At 41.9% G+C, this 24169-nt stretch overlaps 1 protein-coding gene across 3 annotated transcripts in view; it reads left to right on the forward strand.

The window, feature by feature from the left end:
* Positions 1-24169, forward strand: part of LOC147026737 (polypeptide N-acetylgalactosaminyltransferase 18-like) — a 350743-nt gene that overhangs the window by 148843 nt on the left and 177731 nt on the right. For all 3 annotated transcript variants that reach the window (XM_085882500.1, XM_085882502.1, XM_085882501.1), the window contains exon 5: positions 14620-14817. In XM_085882500.1, the coding sequence (XP_085738626.1) occupies positions 14620-14817 (198 nt within the window). The remainder of the gene's footprint in view (positions 1-14619; positions 14818-24169) is intronic.

Here is a 24169-nt window from a genome sequence, read left to right on the forward strand (position 1 = left end):
CGATTGGATCAATCCCGACATTTTTCTTCAAGGCATTCGTGTGGTATCCTTGATCTCGGGTATTGATGATGACTCGTTCTCCATCCCAATTAATTTGACCTCTTCTTAGTTTAGCCATTCCAGAGAGTGCTCCTTGTCAATCCCGATCTTGTCAAGCTCTTTTTTAAAACCTTCCTGCTCTTTTGTCATTCGCCCATTTGTCAGAGTATATCTGCTCATATTTATTTTTGTAGTTTCCCCTCCCCCCCCCCATTTTTTCTTTCTTTCATGGTTTTCACCATAATGGTTGGTTAGAGTGGTCTTTAATATCCAACATTTTTTTGGTCTGCATTGGGTAGGCCTTATTCAGAGTCGCTCAGTATATGACAATTGTAGCTTTACCAGTGTTGTAAATGGCATATCCTTGGACAAAAGTGTTTCATCAATTTTCCTGGTAAGAGCTTTGAAGGGTTTGTCATGTGCAGAATCTTCTTTATCCTCTTTCTTCTTCTGTCCAACAGCTATGTTACAGGTTGGAATACAATGTGAATAGTATGTTATATGGTATTTTGCATCATGTGCAAAGAGGTCTGGGTGGGCAAGCATCTGTAGGTGTGTAGTTTTGTCTTGTCTTCTTTCTACATCTGTGAGCACTTTGTCTCGAGTGCTTTGTCCAGTTCCTGTAGCTATTTGGGTAAGTTTTTTTCCCCTTTCCTTTTTCTCAATGCCACAGATGAAGCAGTGTTTTCTGAAATCAAAGTTATATGTTTCATATCTAGTCAGACTATGTGTTGAGCTGCCTGAATCACTGGTTGCTGCATAGGGCTTCTTACGATGACTATATGCCTGAAATATTGACAAAGACTTCTTGCGAGTGCAGTTTGCACTACATGATTTGTGGAACGATACTTTCAGTCTCAGTGCCAGAATGTAATCTCGAATGCTTCACAAGGTATTATAAACTTCATCTTTCCTTTTGGCACTTGCTCTTATTATGGAAAGTAGGCCTTCTATTGTTAGACTGGTTACTATTTCACCCTTGTCTCTTCATTTGTTGAAACATATGATGCAGTTTAAAGGATCTACCTTCAGTTGTGTGGCGATAATTCCTTTTTGTGCACTGGTTATGATGATGGTGCTTAAACCATACCAAAATAAATCTCACTCACATTTAAAATGCAATGACATGTTGTAAATGAAGTCCGGTTGATAATTAATCCTCCGTTGTCTCTCCAGTGGTTAGGGAAGAAGAAGGGTTTCTTGGTGTTGAGCTGCTGTGGCTTTAAAATGGCGTCGACAATGGCAATCAGGAGAGGAGACTCACTCGTTTTTGTTATGGTTGTTCACCAAACAAACAAAATCCCCTTCACTAAATTGTATTGATGATGTAGAACAAAAGCCACAATGAAATAGTGACTTGCTGAGTGAGAAAAAGCTTGTAAGGAAAAGCGTGCGAGCTTCTAACGTGTCGGGATGACGAGTTCTCGTTAAGTCGACCTTACAGTATCCTCTGTGCCTGCCTATTAGCTCCCTCAGAAAGGACTCCACTGATTTTCTACTTGTGTTCACACATTTGCTTTATTTCAAATTTTAGCAAAAATGCAAAGAAACATTAATGAGTCACAACATGATGTTTAGCGCTGTGCGCATCAGCATCCGTTTTCAGTCAAGCTTGTGATTAATCAATCTGAAAAAAAAAACAATATTTGTAATATATGCAAATAAAATGATTTACACAAATCATTCCTTTGAAAGAGATCTCAAATACCATGCAAGACATTACCAAAGACTATAAAGGTCCAAAATATACAGGTGTTGTGTGTTTCTTACAGCAAAGTATGGCTGCCATATACATTTTATACAATTTAATCATTTCAGAAATCAAACTACAAAAAATTTAATGAACTTTCTACAGATATGTAAATAATTTGGAGTCGTCTCAAAATCCCATCTGGAAACCAAGAAATAGGGTTTATAAAATTAGGTGTATCAAACAGTGGTGGAGGAGACCACCTTGGATTTATGCAAATGATGTGGTTTCAAGAATACAAATTGGTATGTTTCCCTATTAAGTTAAGTCAGTGAGAAAGAAAATTCAAGTTTTCAAACAGAGTCAAATCATGTATCTGATTTCAACACCTAAGATCCAGATTTGTTCGTTTATTGCTATATATGGCGGCAGCTAGCGCCGGATTTATGGTGGTGGAGGCCCCGGGGCACACATGGATGGTGGTGGCCCCTTTTGCCACCAATGATGAAGTAAAGCAGTGGTTTCAAACTTTTTTCACTGATGATACCCTAAGTTCTTAAATCTTATTTTGTGGCACCCCTATTCAATTTTCTATTTGTTTAGTTGTCTTAAGAACATTGCAGTACAGGCTCTACGAGTTAAATTATTTGATAAAATACCTAATGTCAGGAGTGTTTCCGGGCTTTTTATTCCCACCAATGGATTCTAGACACAGCTGAAGATTGGCAAAGCATGCAATTAGCCTGTCAAAAGATATTGTATTACTGTTACAACTTCCAAGCTACTTTTGATTTAATTTGAGTAATGGAACTATAAGTAATGAAATGAGAAGCATTGCTTTATATGTTCCTGGTATCAGATTTCACCAACACTGTATATATTCATGTCTGTGCACCAGGGCCATCTATTTCATGAGAATGCCGCTTGCATGTACACTATCTGTTGGCCAAGTAAGGCATGCCAAAATTAGATATATATCATGACAATAATCTGGGATAAGCCCTTGGGTGTCGGAGGCCTTAGGACATTTGTTGGGTGGTGGGGGCCCCGGGGAACTTGCCCCGGTTCCCGTTGCGTAAATCTGGCCCTGGTGGTAGCCATGTTGGTTTTATGCAAATAAAGGGCAAATGCTATTTTAATTGACATGCAAATAAAGGGCAAATCAAATCTGCTCATTTCAAAAACTTCTCCTGAATGTGTAGGTTATTTAAAAATTTTAGATCATTCAAAAATTCCATCTTGGACTTCTAGAGGGTACAAAATGAGGTTATGAAGTTGAGCATGTGAAATTGTGGTGGCCATCTTGAATTTATGCAAATTAGGCAAGTGCAAGTGCTTCGAGTCATCATTTCATGTTTGGAACAAGTAGGAAACAAAGAAGCATCATTTTGGCATCAAAACTATTTCTAGATGGTCTTTATTGGCAAAGTTATTTTCTTTTCTTCATTTTTTTGGAAGTTTTTCAGAAAACTGGTCGTAACCATAGAAAAAAATGTAAAAACACTGATAAACCCAAAATATTTTTGGCCATCAATCCATTGCAAAAATGTGACACCTTGATGAGTTAAAAAAACAGAGGGTAGCTTTTGTTATACCCTTGGGAGGGGTACCCCCTTCAAAGACACCCCTCCCCCCTCCCAGGCTGCTTGACTAGAGGCACATCAGCCCACTTAGCCAGTAATCTTCACATGCTTCTTCACACATAGGTGCTTCATGCACTCTGGGAAACGAGATAAGGAGAGAGAGAGAGAGAGAGAGAGAGAGAGAGAGAGAGAGAGAGAGAGAGAGAGAGAGAGAGAGAGAGAGAGAGAGAGAGAGAGAGAGAGAGAGAGAGAGAGAGAGAGAGAGAGAGAGAGAGAGAGAGAGAGAGAGAGAGAGAGAGAGAATAAAAAATAACAAATTAAAAAAAAATGGAGAGAGAGAGAGAGCTAAGGAGAGAGAATAAAAAAATAACAAATTAAAAAAAAAAGGATAGAGAGAGAGCTAAGGAGAGAGAGAGAGAGAGAGAGAGAGAGAGAGAGAGAGAGAGAGAGAGAGAGAGAGAGAGAGAGAGAGAGAGAGAGAGAGAGAGAGAGAGAGAGAGAGAGAGAGAGAGAGAGAGAGAGAGAGAGAGAGAGAGAGAGCTAAGGAGAGAGAGAGCTAAGGAGAGAGAGAGCTAAGGAGAGAGAGAGCTAAGGAGAGAGAGAGCTAAGGAGAGAGAGAGAGAGAGAGCTAAGGAGAGAGAGAGAGCTAAGGAGAGAGAGAGCTAAGGAGAGAGAGAGAGCTAAGGAGAGAGAACTAAGGAGAGAGATATATATATATATATATATATATATATATATATATATATATATATATATATATATATATATATATATATATACATACATACATATATATATACATACATATATATATATATATGTACATATATATATATATATATATATGTACATATATATATACATATATATATATATACATATATATATATATATATATATATATATATATATATATATATATATATATATATATATATATATATATATATATATTATAAAAAGAAGAATTACAATGAGGTTGAATCCACTATACAAACACAATGCATTTCCCTATCCACTGATACGAGGGGAGATGTAATTTAGCTCAACAAAATTGCTGCAGGTATCACTATGCAAGGGAACCCTGATGGGTTGGATGTCTTCCTGGGGTCATCCAAAACCGTAACAATATTATAAGACCAAACTGGTGGCAGATAAGATTTGTTTAAAAGGTCTGTCCTGACTGAGAAAGTTAATTTACAGCATTTATGTATTTTTTTTAATGTTGTCTGTGGCTTACTAATTTTGCAGGTCATGAAAAATGGATAGGATGGAAACAAATAATTATCGGTTTGAGATTCAAGTCTTTGAAAGTAAGCCAATGTTCTGCTTCAAAAAAATTGAAGTCAGTCATCCCTCCATCCTTCATGAAAGAGGGAATACGATAAATCACACACAAGACATGCACTTAATTAGATGTGATCAGTTTCTTTCGGATGAAAATGGATCGGCTTTTTAAAATTTCACTTGAAACTGATGTTGTACCCCAGCTTTCTGAAATAATAACACAATTATTGTTTTTAACCACTTTCAAAGTAACCTTAGATTTATCGATATAATAAATCAGGAGTGTCTGTCTGTCTGTCTGTCTGTCTGTCTGTCTGTCTGTCTGTCTGTCCATCCCCAAACTACTCCCGCAGTTTTGGGGCTAGCTCCGCCAAACTTTTGGGGGAACCTTTTGGGATCCCAGCGAGTGTCCGAAGGTGGGTGGGAGGTTTCATAAATTTCTCAATACAATTATGATTTTGCATTTCCACTCGTACGAAGCTGCTCTCTCTCTGCATGTAAACACATTCACGTGTTCGGAATTGGCAGTTTCGCCATTTACCACATGTGCAAACATTCGATGGTTTGGTAATATTGTTGCGGTTCTCGGAACTGCATGCAAACAACAGATAGTTGTCCCGAGTTAGTTGTGCCATTAATATACGTGCAGATAGATCCCTTCCTTTTGTTCAGTGGGAAGACAAGGGAGTGCGTTGCGATGGGCTATTAGTTAGGTTATTAACTCATTTTTCCCTCCATTCCACTTCCCACTCTTCCTCCGATCACTCCTGAGGTAAATCTGCCTCGCTTGCCCCCTCGTCTCGTATACCTCAGCGTGACGATTCACGGTGCCTTCTGCCTCGCTTGCTCCCTCATCTTGTTTACCACAGCGAGTCACGCAGTAAGGTGGGTGGGCTGCACCACCATCTACCCGAAACCCAGCTCAGGCTGGCGGACCACGTGAGGGGCCAGTCGGAACGTCCGACCCGGGTGATGACGTTGGAGTCGGCATGGCCCCTCCCCCGAGCCTCGGGCTCTATAAAGGACCGATAAGTCCACCGTGAGGGTTGTTGTGTGTGTTCGGTGTGGGTGTTCTTCACGCGGAGTGTTCCTGCTACTTGACTCCGCCCATGTCTCACCTCGATGGCCCGCCTTCTGTCCCTTGTCTCCACCCACATGACCTTGCTTCCTGCTTCTCGACCAAGCCTCCTGCCTGGTCCCATCTACTGCTCCACCCTCGCCCTCTGGACTCTTCCCTTCTCCACTCAAGCTCCTACTGTTCGGAACACGATCTCCACACGTGCGGCTGTGGCCAGAATACCGCGGCTATTATCGGGTACCGCACCATGGAGTATCCCTCCCCTGAAACACCCAGGCACCGAAAACTATAACCTCAACTCCCCTCCCTCCCTGGCTTCAAGAATCCTTCACATTTGGGGTTTCTTCTTTTTCTGTGTGTGTGTGTGTGTGTGTGTCTGAGTGTGCTGGTGCCTGTTTGTTAAGTAAGCCTGTAGAAGATATTTTATTGTTGTTACTGTGAATAATCTCGTGTCAAGTCTGCACTGTGTCTGCTTTAGTACGTTGCTTGTATAATTGTCACATCCCCCACAACCCTCTCCTCTTTCCCTGCGTTACATACCCAGTAAACCTTTGTTGTGCCACATGCTTTTCCTCGCTTGCTGTAAATAAATAATTGTGTAGAAATGTTCCCAGCTCACCTTTGTCTTTTCCCTCATTGGTCCAGCATGGTTCGAATCCAGGTTTAGCCGGGTCTTTATTCCCAATGGTCTGTTCCTTCTAGCTGGTACATCCTTGGCAGTGTCGCTTGGCTGCATCCGATCCAGAAAGGTGATCCGATCGAGAAAGGTGATCCGATCCGGTAGAGTGATCCGGTTCGTACAAGGCGTACCGAGGGCGTGGTTCCCCGGTGGTTAAACCGTTTGGTTAATTAGGTAACCCGATTCCATAGGTGGGAGGACCCTAGGTAAGGTCACGCGGTTGAGTTATTGGCATCCACGGTCGGTTAAGCGACCCGCCACGTCACGGAATTATCCTTGAGCGACGGCCTACAATTCCGGGGAGTCTGGTGGGAATCGACGTAGCTTCCCCCACCCAGTGGTCGTCTCACCCGACCCCGCCGGCCCGCAACAATATCTTTATACAATTGAGATTTTGCGTTTTCTCTCAGATGAAACCGATCTTTCTCTGCTGGTAAACCCATTCGGGGTTTCAGCAATTTCTCAACACAATTAAGATTCTCAGTTTCCACCCATCAGATGCAGCAGTTTTTCACTCGCATTCGCAGATTCGGCGTTTGCAGTTTCGCCATTGACCGCAAACATTACCTGCCTTCTGGTGGGGTCAGCTGCAGTAAGTTTTTTTTTTCCCAAGTCCTTCACGAACTAGCTGTCTATGCCTGACGTTCGACTGAAGGTGGCACAGGAATGTGGCATTTATTGGTTCATGGTTTGGCATTTGCCGTTTCCGCATTGTCTGTTTGCTTTTGGGCTCTGACCCGGGCGTAGTATGGGCACCTCGCTGGTATAGAATAATCTGTCACAGATTCACAAGACCATTTTATTGCCCACCTATTTATATTGAAGATGAAGAAGAATAGATAGAAAGCCATGTTTGAAACAAAATGAGCAAATGATTTATGAAAGTAATGTTAGGAGCTGCCAGCATGAGGCAAAGGAAAGAGACTTGAACAGCCCTTAAGGAAAACACTAAACCACAAGTTAAGCTGTTCAGCTTTTTCGAAATGTCCCACCTTTTGACTCTCAGCTCTGAATATGACCAGCAAAGATAGTCATGCAAACTGCATAGTGCATCAGGTACAAGAGGAGTGATGACATGTTTGAGTGAAAAAAAATCTACAAACTAAAATAAAGAACTCTTTGAGGATTTCAAAGTTGACAAGAATTTTGCAAACACTGATACCACTTGCAAAAGTGATACCACTAACCCTAACCCTAAGAAAACACCACAGAAAAGGCATGAAGGCTGTTATATCACAAACATACCACTGGAGACTAAGGAAAACAAAATGGAAAATATCATCAATGTGTGTGTGTGTGTGTGTGTGTGTGTGTGTGTGTGTGTGTGTGTGTGTGTGTGTGTGTGTGTGTGTGTGTGTGTGTGTAAGTGTGTGTGTAAGTGTGTGACTCCTCCATAACTCCAAAATTATAAAAACCGAGTGGCCTGAAACTGCAGGCATACTAAGGGAACTCCAAGGAAGTGCATGGATGAGAAATGGGTGTTTGGTTCAATCTATCCTAATAAAAGGCAACGTGTGTGTGTGTGTGTGTGTGTGTTTGTGTGTGTGTGTGTGGTGTGTGTGTGTGTGTGTGTATTGTTCAAAAAGCATAACATATTCTTTCTGCTAACTGCCCTACCTCCACATCTCTCTTTCTCTTTGTCCCATCCTCTTGCTCTACCCACTCCCAATACATGCAGGTACCCTCCTCCCACATCTCCTTTCACTCTCCCCTCCCCTCTATCTCTCTGTCCGTCTCTGTCTCTGGAAATATCCCGATGGTGGTTATATCTGGTCAGTGTTTGTCTCCGGATGTGTCCTGCCGGTGTTTATGTCTGGACGGGAGTTTGGCTCTGGACATGTCTGAGCGGTGTTTGTCTCCAGCCAGCTTGGCTCCGGACGTGCCTGGGTGGTAGTTGTCTACAGGCGTGTCCCAGCGGTGTTTGTCTCAGGACGCGTCCGGGCGGTGTTTGTTTCCAGATGTGTCCGGGCGGAGTTTTTCTCCAGACGTATCTGGGCGGTGTTTGTCTCCAGAAGTATTTGGGCGGTGTTTGTCTCCAGATGTGTCATGGCGGTGTTTGTCTCCAGACAGCTTGGCTCTGGACATGTCTGGGTGGTATTTATGTCTGGACGGGAGTTTGTCTATGGACTTATCCAGACAGGAGTTTGTCTCTGGGCCATATTTGTAGTATGAGCAGGAGAAAATTGATTTCAGACATTATTTTGTGTTAATCTTCATTATTATTCAATGCAAAATCATTTTGATGAGACAGTATGAATCGTAATTTATGCTCCAGCGCAAGTCTGCCTTTGCTTCCTCTCACCTCACACTGTCTTCCCTTCCCCCAACCCTCTTCGCTCCCCCCTTCCTCATCTCTCCTTTCCCCTCCACCTCTTCACTCTCCACGCTCTCTCTCCCCACACCCCTCTCCCTCTTCCGCCCTCTTTTTCTCCTTCCCCCCTTTAGTATTACCGCCAGTGAAGTGATGTGCGGTGTTTGCTTGAGAAATACGAACACCATTCCTTTTCTGCCAAAAAGGCACGTCGGGTTGCCAAGGCAGTTTCATTGGCTGGGAGTACAGTCCTGGATAGAGTACAGTCCTCTGACACAGGTTACCCCAAATGGTTATTGCCCCCGTCCACTGGTACTCATTTCACCAACCTCAGAAGGATGACAGGCTGAGTCAACCCCACCTGGTGTTGATTCAATAGTTGACAGGGGCTCAAACTCAGGAGTCTAAGGTCCCAAGCCAGCCACCTTAACATCTAAGCCAACTCTAGACTATTGGGTTAATGTAAACACTTCTTTTGAAGATAATTAATGACCATATCTAATTATCCTTAACAATTGGCCTCATCCCTGGTCAGCCCTCTGTCAGCTTGCTGGTGTCTTAATTCGCCATTTTATTCCACCTATTCAAACATGCCCTGATTTGAAAACACGATCTACTCTCACAGCCGAATTAAAGTATCGAATCGAAATCTAAGTGTCAAAATCTGGAGTGAAATCTGAAAATTTAAACAAACTAGCGTTTTTTTTAATAACTAAGTGTATTTATATTAGGAAAGCATTAAGCCAAATTTTTTTCTACTGTTTTGGTGATTATATTGAATGAAGAAAAGATTAAGGAATGGGAAGAAAGTGTAACTTCATTGAGCGCAACACTGTGCTCTATCATTTGTAATCCATGGAGATACAGTCCACATGGACCTTTTTTTTTGGAAATTACATATGCAGTTTCTTTTTACCATTTTGTGCGATCTGCTTTCATGACAAAATATTTATACAAACATACTACTAATAGTTGCTGCAATATATCTGCAAACGAAGAGGTACATAGCACACATGGACATGGTACAAATGGGTACGAATGATTCTCCATGAGGTGTGTGTGTGTGCCTGCATTCTTGGTTACATTTCTTAGGTGTGCGGGTTTCGTGGGTGCGCGATCTGAACTAGAACTCAAACTCGCACCCGAGCTTATGGTGTGTGGCTCTGTGGAGGAGGTTATGCAGCCATCTTGCGAACCATGTGCTTCTGCACATGGGGAGCAGACATGCTGCAGCGCCGAAGCCACATGGGACATGCTGCAGTGTGAGTGTGGGGAAATCCATGCATGTGTGCGAGTGAAAGGATGAGTATATCGCCATTGCGCATGCACGGTTAGCATGGACCGTGAGGACGTTGGTGGAATGCGTATGGGATTCGGGAGTGGGGGGCATGCATGCATGCAGGCAGGCCTTTGCCAGGTAGATAGTATGGGTTTCAATTTCTAAATGCTCTTGTCTGGTTTTATATGAAACATGGCACTTAAAAAGAAAACTTTGCTGTTTGGGCATACTTTATCACCCCGGTGATATTTTTTTTGTGTTTTTTAATGCCTTGGTATGCTGCCTACCCTATCCTTACCTTGTATTCCCTTGCACTTACACTGCCTCCCTTCCCTCACACTGCCTTCCCATTCCCTCCCCTCACACTGCTTCCCCTTTCCCTCATGCTGTCTCTCTCATATGCTGCCTCCCCCTTATGCTGCCTTCCCCCCTCATACTGCCTTCCCCCCTCCCCCATGCTGCCTTCCTCTCTCCTAATCCTGCCTTCCCCTCCCCTCATGCTGTCTTCCCCTCCCCTCATGCTGTCTTCCCCTCCCCTCATGCTGTCTTCCCCTCCCCACATGCTGTCTTCCCCTCCCCACATGCTGTCTTCCCCTCCCACATGCTGTCTTCCCCTCCCCACATGCTGTCTTCCCCTCCCCACATGCTGTCTTCCCCTCCTCTCATGCTGTCTTCCCCTCCCCTCATGCTGTCTTCCCCTCCCCTCATGCTGTCTTCCCCTCCCCTCATGCTACCTTCCCTTCCCTCCTCTCTTGCTGCCTTCCCCTCTCCTCATCCTGCCTTCCCCTCTCCTCATCCTGCCTTCCCCTCTCCTCATCCTGCCTTCCCCTCTCCTCATGCTCTCTTCCCCTCCCCACATACTGTCTTCCCCTTCCCACATGCTGTCTTCCCCTTCCCACATGCTGTCTTCCCCTCCCCTCATGCTGTCCCCTCCCCTCATGCTGTCTTCCCCTCCCCTCATGCTGTCTTCCCCTCCCCTCATGCTGTCTTCCCCTCCCCTCATGCTACCTTCCCTTCCCTCCTCTCTTGCTGCCTTCCCCTCTCCTCATCCTGCCTTCCCATCCCCACATGCTGTCTTCCCCTTCCCACATGCTGTCTTCCCCTCCCCACATGCTGTCTTCCCCTCCCCACATGCTGTCTTCCCCTCCCCACATGCTGTCTTCCCCTCCCCACATGCTGTCTTCCCCTCCCCACACGCTGTGTTCCCCTCCCCACACGCTGTGTTCCCCTCCCCACACGCTGTGTTCCCCTCCCCACACGCTGTGTTCCCCTCCCCACACGCTGTGTTCCCCTCCCCACACGCTGTGTTCCCCTCCCCACACGCTGTGTTCCCCTCCCCACACGCTGTGTTCCCCTCCCCACACGCTGTCTTCCCCTCCCCACACGCTGTCTTCCCCTCCCCACACGCTGTCTTCCCCTCCCCACACGCTGTCTTCCCCTCCCCACACGCTGTCTTCCCCTCCCCACATGCTGTCTTCCCCTCCCCACACGCTGTCTTCCCCTCCCCACACGCTGTCTTCCCCTCCCCACACGCTGTCTTCCCCTCCCCACATGCTGTCTTCCCCTTCCCACATGGTGTCTTCCCCTTCCCACATGGTGTCTTCCCCTTCCCACATGCTGTCTTCCCCTCCCCACATGCTGTCTTCCCCTCCCCACATGCTGTCTTCCCCTCCCCACATGCTGTCTTCCCCTCCCCACATGCTGTCTTCCCCTCCCCACATGCTGTCTTCCCCTCCCCACATGCTGTCTTCCCCTCCCCACATGCTGTCTTCCCCTCCCCACATGCTGTCTTCCCCTTCCCACATGCTGTCTTCCCCTTCCCACATGCTGTCTTCCCCTCCCCACATGCTGTCTTCCCTCCCCACATGCTGTCTTCCCCTCCCCACATGCTGTCTTCCCCTCCCCACATGCTGTCTTCCCCTCCCCACATGCTGTCTTCCCCTCCCCACATGCTGTCTTCCCCTCCCCACATGCTGTCTTCCCCTCCCCACATGCTGTTTTCCCCTTCCCACATGCTGTCTTCCCTTCCATCCCCTCTTGCTGCCTTCCCTTCCCTCCCCTGTTGCTGCCTTCCCTTCCCCTCCTCTCATGCTATCTTCCTCCTAAACCCCATCTCCCACAATACAACTTTCCGGAGGTCGAGGAGAGGAAGGGGTGTCAAAGAATGTGCGAATTTGACAAATGAAAGGATGTTGTTTTTTTTTAGCAGTCGGAACTGCTGCTCGGATCAATTCCTCAATTTGTCTCAAGTTAAGAGATTCTCGAGCTTACCGAATGTGTGGAAATTACATAAAGGCACAAAGACTGGTGCGGATTTTTTGCCGATTGAAGGAAAACGTTCTCTCCCTGCCCTTACGCTTACCTCATGCTTACCTCCTCCGAAAGCCCCTCCACCCCATGGACGTCTCTTGGCGGTGTCCAGGCATTTTTTTTAGTATAGTACAGTATGACCCGTTTGAACATGCTATTTTAACATAACAAATTTCATTCAATCCTGTACTAATGCCAGCATAAGGGGACCATTCCCCCACCCCCCCTCCCCCACTTTCCCTCAAGTACCCTATCAAACGCATGTCCAGAACACCTCCTTCAACCTCCCACTAACCCCCTCTCTCCCCCCTTCCCCTCGCTCCCTCCCCCCTCCCGGAGTGTATAGTGATGTGTGGTGAGGCCTTACTCCCCCCCCTCTTTCCCTGCACTCCATCCCTTCCTTGCTTCCTTTTTCTCATACCTCCCTCACTCCACCACCCCTCCTCACTCCCCCCGGGCCACCTCCGGTTTGTAATTTTCCCGTCAGTGAAGCGATGGGCTGAATTTGCTAGTCGTAAAATAATTCTATATTTGTACAAATATAATAATATATAGAAGAGTGAATAAAATTTAAGCTCTATTTAAAAAAAAACATTTACATTTCCCATTCAAAAGAGATCACCCCTTTAATGTTTGAGTTACTATTGTCATTGCATCAGTGTAGGAAGCAAATAATATCTAAGGTGAGAGCAAGTACACATGTCAATATTCAGACCATTCATTTTACAATTTATATCAATTGTTTCATTGGTATTCCTAAGTTTACAAATGATACAAAGTGAACAGAAAAGGTAAATAATTGAAAAGAACAAAATACAATGCAGAAATTTTGAATGCCCAAAGGCAAGAGGTCATTCCTTCATGCGACCTTCCTTAGGGCATCTTTCAACAATGTATTTCTTGTGTCTGTGTGGTATCATTAAATGTGGCTATATTGCAAATATTCTGCATTATATAATGAGGTGTATCTGCATACGACCTCTGAGCTGTCTCGCCTCAGTTTGAATCATGGGTCAGTTATAAACTGCCATCTTGGTGTATCCGAGGCAGAGTGAGGCATCAATGTTTGTGTTGTCCATAGGATTGACGTTAAGCTGGGCATCATGTCTGGTATCATTATTTCGTTGGTGAACGTTAAAGTTCTCACACTGTCTTTTGCAAAGAGTAGATGAGCTATATGGCGAGCACGCTCAACAAATTATAAATTCTTGCTCTGACTGACTGCTGGGAAAGCAATGGCAAATCAACCAGCATAACCTGTGCCAAGAAACTGCTTCGGCAGCATCAACACTGTAAAGAGTATGGTACATCTCATCTCAGATACATGCCCATCTTTCCTTCTTGTAATGTAGCTTCTCACCAGATGTTTTATTACTGCACCAGTTGGTACCACATTTCCAAGTGCAATGAAGCCTATTTGTCACAAGCCTGAAAACCTTCAACGTGAAAATGTGTTCCATCACAGTATTGACTTGGATAATTAAAGCACATATCATCTTGGCTGAATTCAGTCTGGTGTACAGTATTTTTATTTTATTGTATTTTGTTAATGGCCCAGTCTCACACGTACAAATTTATGACCGTCAGACAGCTCACAAAACTTACCTTATTGTTCATTAAAACTAACCAACCATGTTACTTTTAGTACCTCTTGATTCCTTCTCCCATTACACGATTCCCTCCCTACCTATACATTTTCTACTACAACACTTGCCTTCTCTTTTATCCCATGTTTCCTTTTTAACTTTTCTTAAATTAATCATTCTCAATTTAAATTCCCCCCCCACCTCCCCTTAATTCCACATGCATTGTATGTTAGATAGCTCCTAACTACATTTTCAATCAGACAAGTGAGACATATCAGCTAACCATGCCTAAGGCACCAGATCGGTTAAGATGATCACACACACACACACGCACATAGCAACGCAATATGGAGCTTGTGAGCGATGGGATAGTGAACATGATTTGCTGTGATTCTGCATCGAGCCACCTGCTGCTTAAAGCTAATGAGTTGTGTATATCAGAGGGCCATAGTCGATTGCACCATTATAATTCTCTTTCAAACACACTCTGGTCTTTTTCATCGGAACCCTGGTTTGAAGTGAAAGCAGATTATAACTGACAACAGCAAGACATCACATGTAATTATTTTATTGAAAAACGAATAGTTGTCATTTTGATCTTTGTCTCTATGGATTTTTCCTGTTTCAAAAAATCCATAGGATATAGGGATAACAGATGTGGATGCAGGATGTAGTATATTACGCAGTTACGACAGAAACATATGTCTGATATTAAAAGATAAGTTGATGTAAACCAAGATTTTAATGTGTATTTGTTATGGTGCCCCTTTACGATAGGGCTGAGCCAGCTCTTGCAAGAATCAAGGAAGATCGGCGCCGCATAATTTCTCCATCTTTTGACAACATTCGTTATGATAGCTTTGCTATTGAAGCCTATCCGTTGGCAGCACAAGGGTTTGACTGGGAGCTTTGGTGCCGCTACATGAGTCCACATCCAAGCTGGATGCAGCTTGACAATGAAGCTGCTCCAATCAGGTACCTGCTGTATTTTGCTACCATGAGTTATTTTCTTTGTACATCAGTTGTGTATAGAGAAGAATGATAAATAAATATGTATGGATTATACACTACTCATAAGCAGATGTAAATGAAGCTTGTGTGTTTCATAGATATGAAGGGAAATTCAAAAATTTGTATGAAGCTACAATAGTCCAAGAAACATCAAAGTTTTTGTTTAACTTTTGTTTAAAATAGATATATATATATATATATATATATATATATATATATATATATATATATATATATATATATATATATATATATATATATATATATATATATATATATGTTTTGCTAACTACTGGTGCCGTAGTTCATCTATACTTTTACATTGAAAAATAATTATGTAATATAACATAACATGACATTTCTTGAACTGTTGTGAGCATCTCATTTGTTTAACTTTTTTAGCATTTCTAAAAGAATGTATAATACATTTCTAAAAGACAGTTGTAATTTCGATTGTGCTGTATTTGATTAACTCGTCATACTCGCTCCCTCTGGGAGTGAGAGGATTTGTTTTCGGAATTGCCATCATTTCCCACATGCAATTCCCCCTCCCTTGAGCAGGAGTCAGTGGTTAAACCACTTTCATTATTCCACGTATACAGGTGATATTTGCAAGTCATTTTCTTGTGTTTGTGTGTGTGGTGGGGGGTGGGGGTGGGGTGGGGTGGGGGGGGTTGTTTGTGTTGAGATTTAGTTAATGCCCATGACCTCCCGAGCACGAATGCAAAAATGTGGTGGAGGTGGGCAAAGCTGTTTTCAATTCGATAAGGAACATAGCTAAATAAGTTGCCTTATTTTGGATGAGCAAAAGCATCCGTCACCAGGGAAAATGGGAATAGCAAGCAAATACAAATGGACATCAACATTAATGATGCCTGTTCTCTCATCATTTCAAAAGTGAATGTTTAGCTTGCATGGGCATCTTTTCAAATGCAGCATGGGAAGCGGCCGCCGTAAACGGGAGGCAGACGAAGCACGCATAGACAGACATCATGTTTTTCAATATTAAAGACATAGTAGGATGTTGCCATGCCTTAAAGCAGTATTTTACCACCATTTTGGACACCAATGCTACATTGGTGACATTTGAGAATCGAACAATGCTACCATGATTGAAAATTCAAGAATTCCAGAATAAAATTTGGATTCTGATAAAGACTGTATTTTGATGATACTTACACCTGGAAAGGGCCACTAAAGCAACAACAGGAAGCAAAGGTTTTATTTTCATGAATTTAAAGGGAATTTATAATCCATATTCCTATTATATATACAGCTTGTGGTTTTCTTAATATGTTAAAATGATAATACACTGAAGGCATGGATTTTTAGAGAAAATTAACAAAAGTTTATAAACACATTCAATGGGAAATCTGAGTTTGTCTTTCATTTGATGGATTTACAAGTCACAAGATGACGTCCCAAGGTACCCAGAGTGCTCGTGGAACTTGTCACTGACACCATGATCACCGGCTGTGTTTGTTTGAAGTCAAGTCCGAGGTTGCCTAATGTCTCTGCTTATGTGTGCATGATTTCAGTTTCAGTTTCAGTTTCAAACCAAAATAGAAGAAACATATATCTTTTTATGAGAACAGCGGAGGAACCTGAATAAAAGCATGGTTTGTAAAATTTCAGGTCCCTATAACAAATGGATGGTGATTAAAAATATGAAGACAGAAGTAATGAAATATTGTGAAATAAGTTACCGATAATAAGGAGGTGGATAAGTAAAAGCTAAAACAGAAAGGAATGCAAATGATGGATGGGGGTGTAGGAGGAGGAATCAACTGCTCTGCATTACTTTTGCATGAGCAATGCAATATCACTTATTACTAATTTATTACCAGTGATTACTACCTCAATTTGTTATATACTTCTCCAATAAGAAACTTTTAAGATTGTGTTTAAAATTAACAGCAATAGTCTTAATAAATAATAACAATAGTGTTTATAACACCTTGAATTGCCTAAGGCTCACTTCAAGTGAATTCCTTAACTTGGGTCCAGTATAAATAATCGTTTTGTTTTAAAAGGTGTTAGGGGGGAAAAGAAATTGTTTTCTGATTTGTGTAACAGCTCCTCCATGAGCCTTCGACCCTGTAAAAACAAGAATAAGAAACATGGCTTAGCTGCAATTATTTGACAAGTTTAAGAACCTGCTTTATTATTTTTTTTCACGATAATTATTTCGCAGAGAGTCCCTTTCAGCAACAAAGCAATCAAATGTCTTTCATTTGATTTATTAGCAAGACAAAGATTTATTTTTGTGAGCGAGAAACCAGGAGATTATATCCTTGTCCATTGTCATGACTTGGGAAAAACCATTGGACATTTTCTTTCAGTCCTGATAATTTTTCAGTCATGAACTATCTTTTTGAAGAGAACGTTTCAGTCCAGCAATTTCTTATTTTGACAATTCAGAGCTCGGAGGAAATATTTTTTTTAAAATGAAAGTGGAGCTTTCCTTTTTGGCTATTGATTTCCAATTTTTTGTGATTATTCACAACATCTGAATAGCAGACAAACATTCTCCTGCACAGAAAGCAAAATGGCTTTCCATCTCTTTCAATAACAGCAAACTAGTGCTCCCAACTGGCTTGCAGTCTGCTTTTCCTCAGTTGGAGTACAGGAGGATCAAGATTTATTTTGGATTTTCAAGGCTTGGCAGAAACGTTTTCTTCCCTTTTTCTCCTGAACTTTGCAATCTTGGAGCAGGAATCAAAAAACTTTCCATTTATAAATGACATGACAAGAAACATGCTGTCAGGCAGAACTATATCTGCTATGACGACAACCCAATGGAAATTTGATCACATAGAAATGGAGGATGTTTTTGAAAATAATAAAAAATATATTTTTGAAACAACTTTACTGTTATGTAATAATATTAATAATAATATTATTATTCTTTCTTTAGTGGCCACAATTATTCCCACATTCTTGTGGAGTTGGCCTGGGGAAGTTTGTGGCCCAAGTCTTTCATGAACCAGCTGGCCAGACCTGATGTTCAACGAAGTATTTAGGGCAGGAACTTGGATTTTGGCCATGGTGCTGGCAACAGGTAACTTACTCTTTGCAAAGGACATCATGGGATCTTTAACATCCACCAAATAATGCAGGTGGACACGCACCCAGTTCAATGTCCATCCGAGGAACAGCACACACATTGATGAATCACCCTGTCTGTGAAACACCAGGATGACAATTTATAGCTGGGCCAAGATTTGAACATGGGCTGAACAGTTTAGAGCAGGGGTCGGGAACGTGTGGCTCGCGAGCCAGGTGTGGCTCTTTTGATGATTGCATCTGGCTCGCAGATAAAATTGGAGTTTGAAACTTTGAAAGCCCAATATTTCTCGCGGAAGCTTTACCTATAGTTTGAATGGTGTCGTGCTTCATTCACGTGCAGGGCTGAACTTGCCAGAAGGAGAGAAGAAAAAACGCCTCCGAATTGGCTGAAGCGGTTTTTGTTTCGTCCAGTCATGCGGCCGAGGTGACTCGTGATTTCGGTTCCTCCGATGACGTGCCGCCGCCGACACGCGTAGCGGAATTCATCTCGACCAATCACGTGCCACCGCTGAGGTGACAGCATCCCAGAGTCGGCCGGCCACGCCACACCTCTCGAGTATATAAGCCCGTGCGCAGGCCAGCCAGACTCACTATTTGCCAAGCCTCAGTTGGGTCAACATCTCCCTCTCTCTCTCTCACTTGCTCAAAGCTAACCCTTCGACGAAGAAGATGGCGAAAAGAAAAAAAGATGAGGAGTATCGTACATTTCAGGACGAATGGGCTGAAGAATTCGCCTTTGTGGAGAGAGCAGGTTCTGTGGTGTGTCTAATTTGCAATGACAAAATTGCATCGATGAAACGGTCGAATATAAAGCGGCACTTCGACACACGCCATGCTACCTTTGCATCAAAATACCCTGCGGGAGATGGCAGAAAGAAAGCGTGCCAAGAGCTACTGAGCAGGGTGCAAGCCAGCCAGCAGCAACTCCGCGTATGGACCCGGCAAGGTGACTATAATTCCGCTCGCTTTGCTGGATCTTTAGCAATAGTGAGGAACGGAAAACCATTCACAGATGGCGAGGATGCTAAAACGTTCATGCTGGATGTAGCCAATGAACTTTTTGATGATCTTCCGAACAAAGACAAGATAATCAAACGGATACAAGACATGCCTCTATCGGCAAGAACTGTTCATGATCGTACCATCATGATGGCAAACCAAGTGGAGGAAACGCAAGTGAAGGACATAAATACAGCGCCGTTCTTTTCCCTGGCTTTGGATGAGTCAACAGACGTAAGCAATTTGTCGCAGTTCAGTGTGATTGCAAGATATGCTGCTGGTGATACACTGCGCGAAGAAAGTCTTGCTGTTCTGCCAATAAAAGGGTCCACAAGAGGTGAGTATTTATTCAAGTCTTTCATGGAGTTCGCTCAAGAAAAAAAAATCTACCTCTGGATAAACTTATCTCAGTGTGTACTGATGGTGCTCCGTGTATGGTGGGGAAAAACAAAGGATTTGTGGCGCTTCTCCGTGAACATGAAAATAGACCCATCCTAAGTTTCCATTGCAATCTACACCAGGAGGAACTTTGTGCTCAGATGTGTGATGGGCAGCTTGGCGAAGTGATGTCGCTGGTCATTCGTGTGATCAACTTTATTGTTGCCCGAGCCTTAAATGGTCGCCAGTTTAAAACACTGCTGGATGAAGTTGGAAATAACTATCACGGTCTGCTTTTGCACAGCAATGTGCATTGGTTGTCAAGAGGGAAGGTGCTTAGCCGTTTTGCGGCTTGCCTGAACGAAATCCGGACTTTCCTTGAAATGAAAGGGATTGAGCATCCTGAGCTAGCCAAACTGAGTGGCTCCTCAAGTTTTACTATCTCGTGGATATGACTGAACATCTGAACCAGCTCAACGTGAAAATGCAAGGCATTGGAAATACAGTGTTATCGCTTCAACAAGCCGTGTTTGCTTTTGAAAACAAGCTGGAGCTCTTTATCATGGATCTTGAAACAGGTCGTTTACTACAGTTTGAAAAGCTGAGACAATTTAAAGATGCATGCACAGCAAGTGAGCCCACTCAAAACTTTGATCTCCACCAGTTAGCTGGCTTCACATCCAGTCTCCTACAGTCATTCAAAGCACGCTTTGGAGAATTTCGTGAGCACACTCATCTTTTTAAGTTCATCACCCATCCAAACGAGTGTTCACTGAACACAGCCGACCTGAGTTACATTCCTGGTGTCTCCGTCAGAGATTTTGAAGCAGAAGTGGCTGACCTGAAGGCCTCAGACATGTGGGTGAATAAGTTCAAGTCACTGAATGAAGATTTGGAAAGAATCGCACGACAGAAAGCGGAGTTGGCGAGCAAGCGCATGTGGACAGAAATGAAAAAACTTCAACCCGAAGACGAGCTGATTATCAAAACTTGGAACGCGCTTCCTGTCACATACCACACACTGCAGCGTGTGAGTATTGCTGTCTTGACCTTGTTTGGATCTACGTATGCATGTGAGCAGTCATTCTCGCATCTTAAAAACATCAAGTCCAACCTACGATCACGTCTAACGGATGAAAGCTTCAATGCTTGCATGAAGCTTAACCTCACCAAGTACCAACCAGACTACAAAGCCATCAGCAACTCCATGCAGCACCAGAAGTCCCATTAATGGTGAGTATTATAACAACATTATTTAAAATAATAAATTCAGAGGCTTATTATACTCACATTTAGTTGAATTCAGTCTTAAAATATATTATATGGCTCTCACTGAAATAGATTTCCAAATATTTAGCTTTCATGACTCTCTGAGTCAAAAAGGTTCCCGACCCCTGGTTTAGAGGCAAGTGTGCATACCTCAAGGCCACCCTGCCAGTAATTACAATAATAGTAACAACAACAACAAATAATTTTCTCCTAACAAGATTATAATAGTATTTGCTGTTTCTGAAACAGAAAGTTACTGTCATGCCTTTCAATTTGTTTATCAATCCAAACTGATCTTCTCTTTTCTGTCACGAAAAGTATGATGCTTTACATATTGACATACATACATTCCTTAAAAAATTAAATTGTGTTTGAAATCAAAATGTTAATAAAAGCCCTATAGTACAGTATCTACAGGGAAGTTCTACAGGTGTTCAGTGTATGATGACAAAGTTTCCAAGGTAAATGGAAAGGCCCTGTCACACCTTGACGATTTAGCCAACGTATGCCTGACGTATAAAAAATTGGGCTAAAACGCCGGCACACGTAGAATACGTCATGAGTAAGTTTGTATACGTTAAGAGCATGCTGAAAAGCACTGCCGTACGTCTTAGTACGCTGGTTTTCATCATTGTACTTTGCGGTTGTCCTCAAATTTTAGCATGCTTGAAATTTTACGACGTATGCCAGCGTATGACTCACACGTTCCGCTACGCTGACCATAAGTTGTAGGCACGTTATGCGATCGTTGACACACGTCGACACACGTTACTTGTAAGTTACTCATAAGTCGAAACACGTCGTGGTAATGATTAGCGTACCAGAAACTTATTTATAACCTATGAGTAACGTGTTGTAGGCACGTTACACGATCGTTGACACATGTCGAGGCACGTTATGCGATCATTGACACACGTCGAGGCACGTTACTTGTAAGTTACTCATAAGTCGAAAGACGTCGAAGTAATGCTTAGCATACCCAAAAAATATTTCTAACCTATGAGTAATGTGCTTTGAACCGATGTGTAACGTACCTCCAACACATATTGAGGTATGTAGACGTATTTGATTGACGTCTTTCGGACGACCACAGAACTTACTGAACGTGTCTCTAATTTACAGCTACCGTATAATGGTGTATTGGCAGCGTTAAAAAAACAAAAAAACAACAATAACTTCCGATATTTTGTCATGTGCCATTACGTCATGTCCGATTGCCTCTTCAGTTTGCTCATGTCTTATTCTTAGTTCCTCCTCTGTGAATATTTTCTATTTGAGGATAGTCACGTCGACCTCGAAACTTAAAAGCAAATGTCCGAATATATTTTAAAATTTGTGATAGACTAAAAAAAAAATAAATAAAAAAAAAACCACAACAACAACTTCAGATATTTCGTCACGTGCCTTCATGGAACCAAGGAGAAAAAAAAGAAAATGTGCCTTGATGGAGAAAATAAGTTTCGGTATGCTAAACATTACCTCGACGTGTTTCGACTTATGAGTAACTTACACGGAACTTGTGTCGACGTGTGTCAACGATCGCATATCGTGCTGACAACTTATTCCCAGCGTCGCGGAACGTGTGAGCCATACGGCGAGTACGTCCTAAAATTTTCAGCATGCTTGAAATTTCACGACGTACTAAACGTACCACGAAATATGACAGCATACTTCATCGTTTTTCAGTGTGCTCTTAATTTATACACAACTTACCCATACCGTATTTGACGTGTGCTAGCGTTTTAGACACATTTTTCATACGTCGGCATACGCTGGCTAAATCGTCAAGGTGTGACTGCGATGTTGACACTTCCAATTCTCAGGCGGTTATGATTTAAATCGGCGTGCGGCAGGTTTTTAACAGGCTATGCCACGAGTTCGTCGGCGATACGTGCAGCGCGCTATGCCTAAGTTAAACTATTGTTGGTTATAGGTTGTGAACGCCGACAACAGGCTAAGCATTCGTTGGTATAAGTTATCTATAAGACAACGAAACGTTCTGTGCCCGTTACTAATATGTTATGCATACGACCAACACGTTATGAATACGACCAAAACTTTAAAGAAAACATTAAAATTTCAGCGTTCGCCAACGTTTTACATACATTTTTATATGTTGCCATTGCTGGCTAAATCGTCAAGGTGTGACAGCGCCTTAACCTTTTGACCTCTCTTTTAGACTTTTTGTAAGGTTCGTGGAATTGAAGTGGAAACATGACTGTGCCATTGTTACCTTCAATGTGATTGATGATTTGACTTCTCTGATACAGTACAGATTATAAAAAAAATGTGTATATATATATATATATATATATATATATATATATATATATATATATATATATATATATATATATATATATATATATATGTATGTATATATATATATATATATATATATATATATATATGTATATATATATATATATATATATATATATATATATATATATATATATATATATATGTATATATATATATATATATATATATATATATGTATATATATATATATATATATATATATGTATATGTATATATATATATATGTATATATATATATATATATATATATATATATATATGTATATGTATATATATATATATATATATATATATATATATATATATATATATATATATATATATATATATATATATATATATATATATATATATATATATATATATATATATGTATATGTATATATATATATATATATATGTATATATATATATATATATGTATATATATATATATATATATATATATATATATATATATATATATATATATGTAAATACATATATCAGGAGAACGAAAGAAATACAGTATTTTGAAAACTTTTTTTCATTTTGAAGATTCAGTATTGCACCATCATTAAATGTACGAAATGCTGCCTGTGGAAAACCTGACCTTAAAGTTTATTACCCTATATTTGGAACTCAAATTTTAATTTACTTTACTCTTCAGAATTTTGTTTTGAAGCTCATTATAGTTTTAAATATGAAAAAAAATCTCTTGATAGATTACAATTTTTTTTTTGTGTTTGAAATCCTGTGGTCCTGCGACCATCACAGCTGGTCATGCAACCATCAAATGGCTTGTGGTCCAATGGTGAGTGAGAGGCGAGCGGCGCAGCACATCATGGTGATGTACAGGACAGAGGTAATAAAGGCAGGTGCGACCGGCTGAAGCCAAAGAGAAGCTCAAATCAGCTTGGTGAGAACTGATGTGCACTTCACTCTCTCCTGCCAAAACCAGATCCATGCCCCACCACACCAGCGCCACACCCTCTCCTCTCCTTCTGAGCCCAGAGTGACGAGACCCAGCAGCACGTTCCCTGTCAGAGCTGCCGGGATCTGACCTTGACCATCCTGCGATGTCCAGTGTAACACCGCACGGTATTTCTGTCCTGTGATTCCCTCTGTATTTCTGTCATGGAATGATTGGGCCCGATAAGGACATAAGATAAGATTATTAAGGATTCCCCTTTGTTCGTTGGTTCATTGGGCATGTATAGTATATTCGGAATTGGGTAAGGGGTTTTAACGATTTAATTGTTGTGCATTGCTCCTTGTGTTTCCTCTTCCATTATTA

Source organism: Eptatretus burgeri, chromosome 5 (genome assembly GCF_056783735.1).
Source record: "Eptatretus burgeri isolate ZD-2024b chromosome 5, Ebu_testis_v1, whole genome shotgun sequence".
In the NCBI taxonomy this organism is placed as follows: Eukaryota; Metazoa; Chordata; class Myxini; order Myxiniformes; family Myxinidae; genus Eptatretus; species Eptatretus burgeri.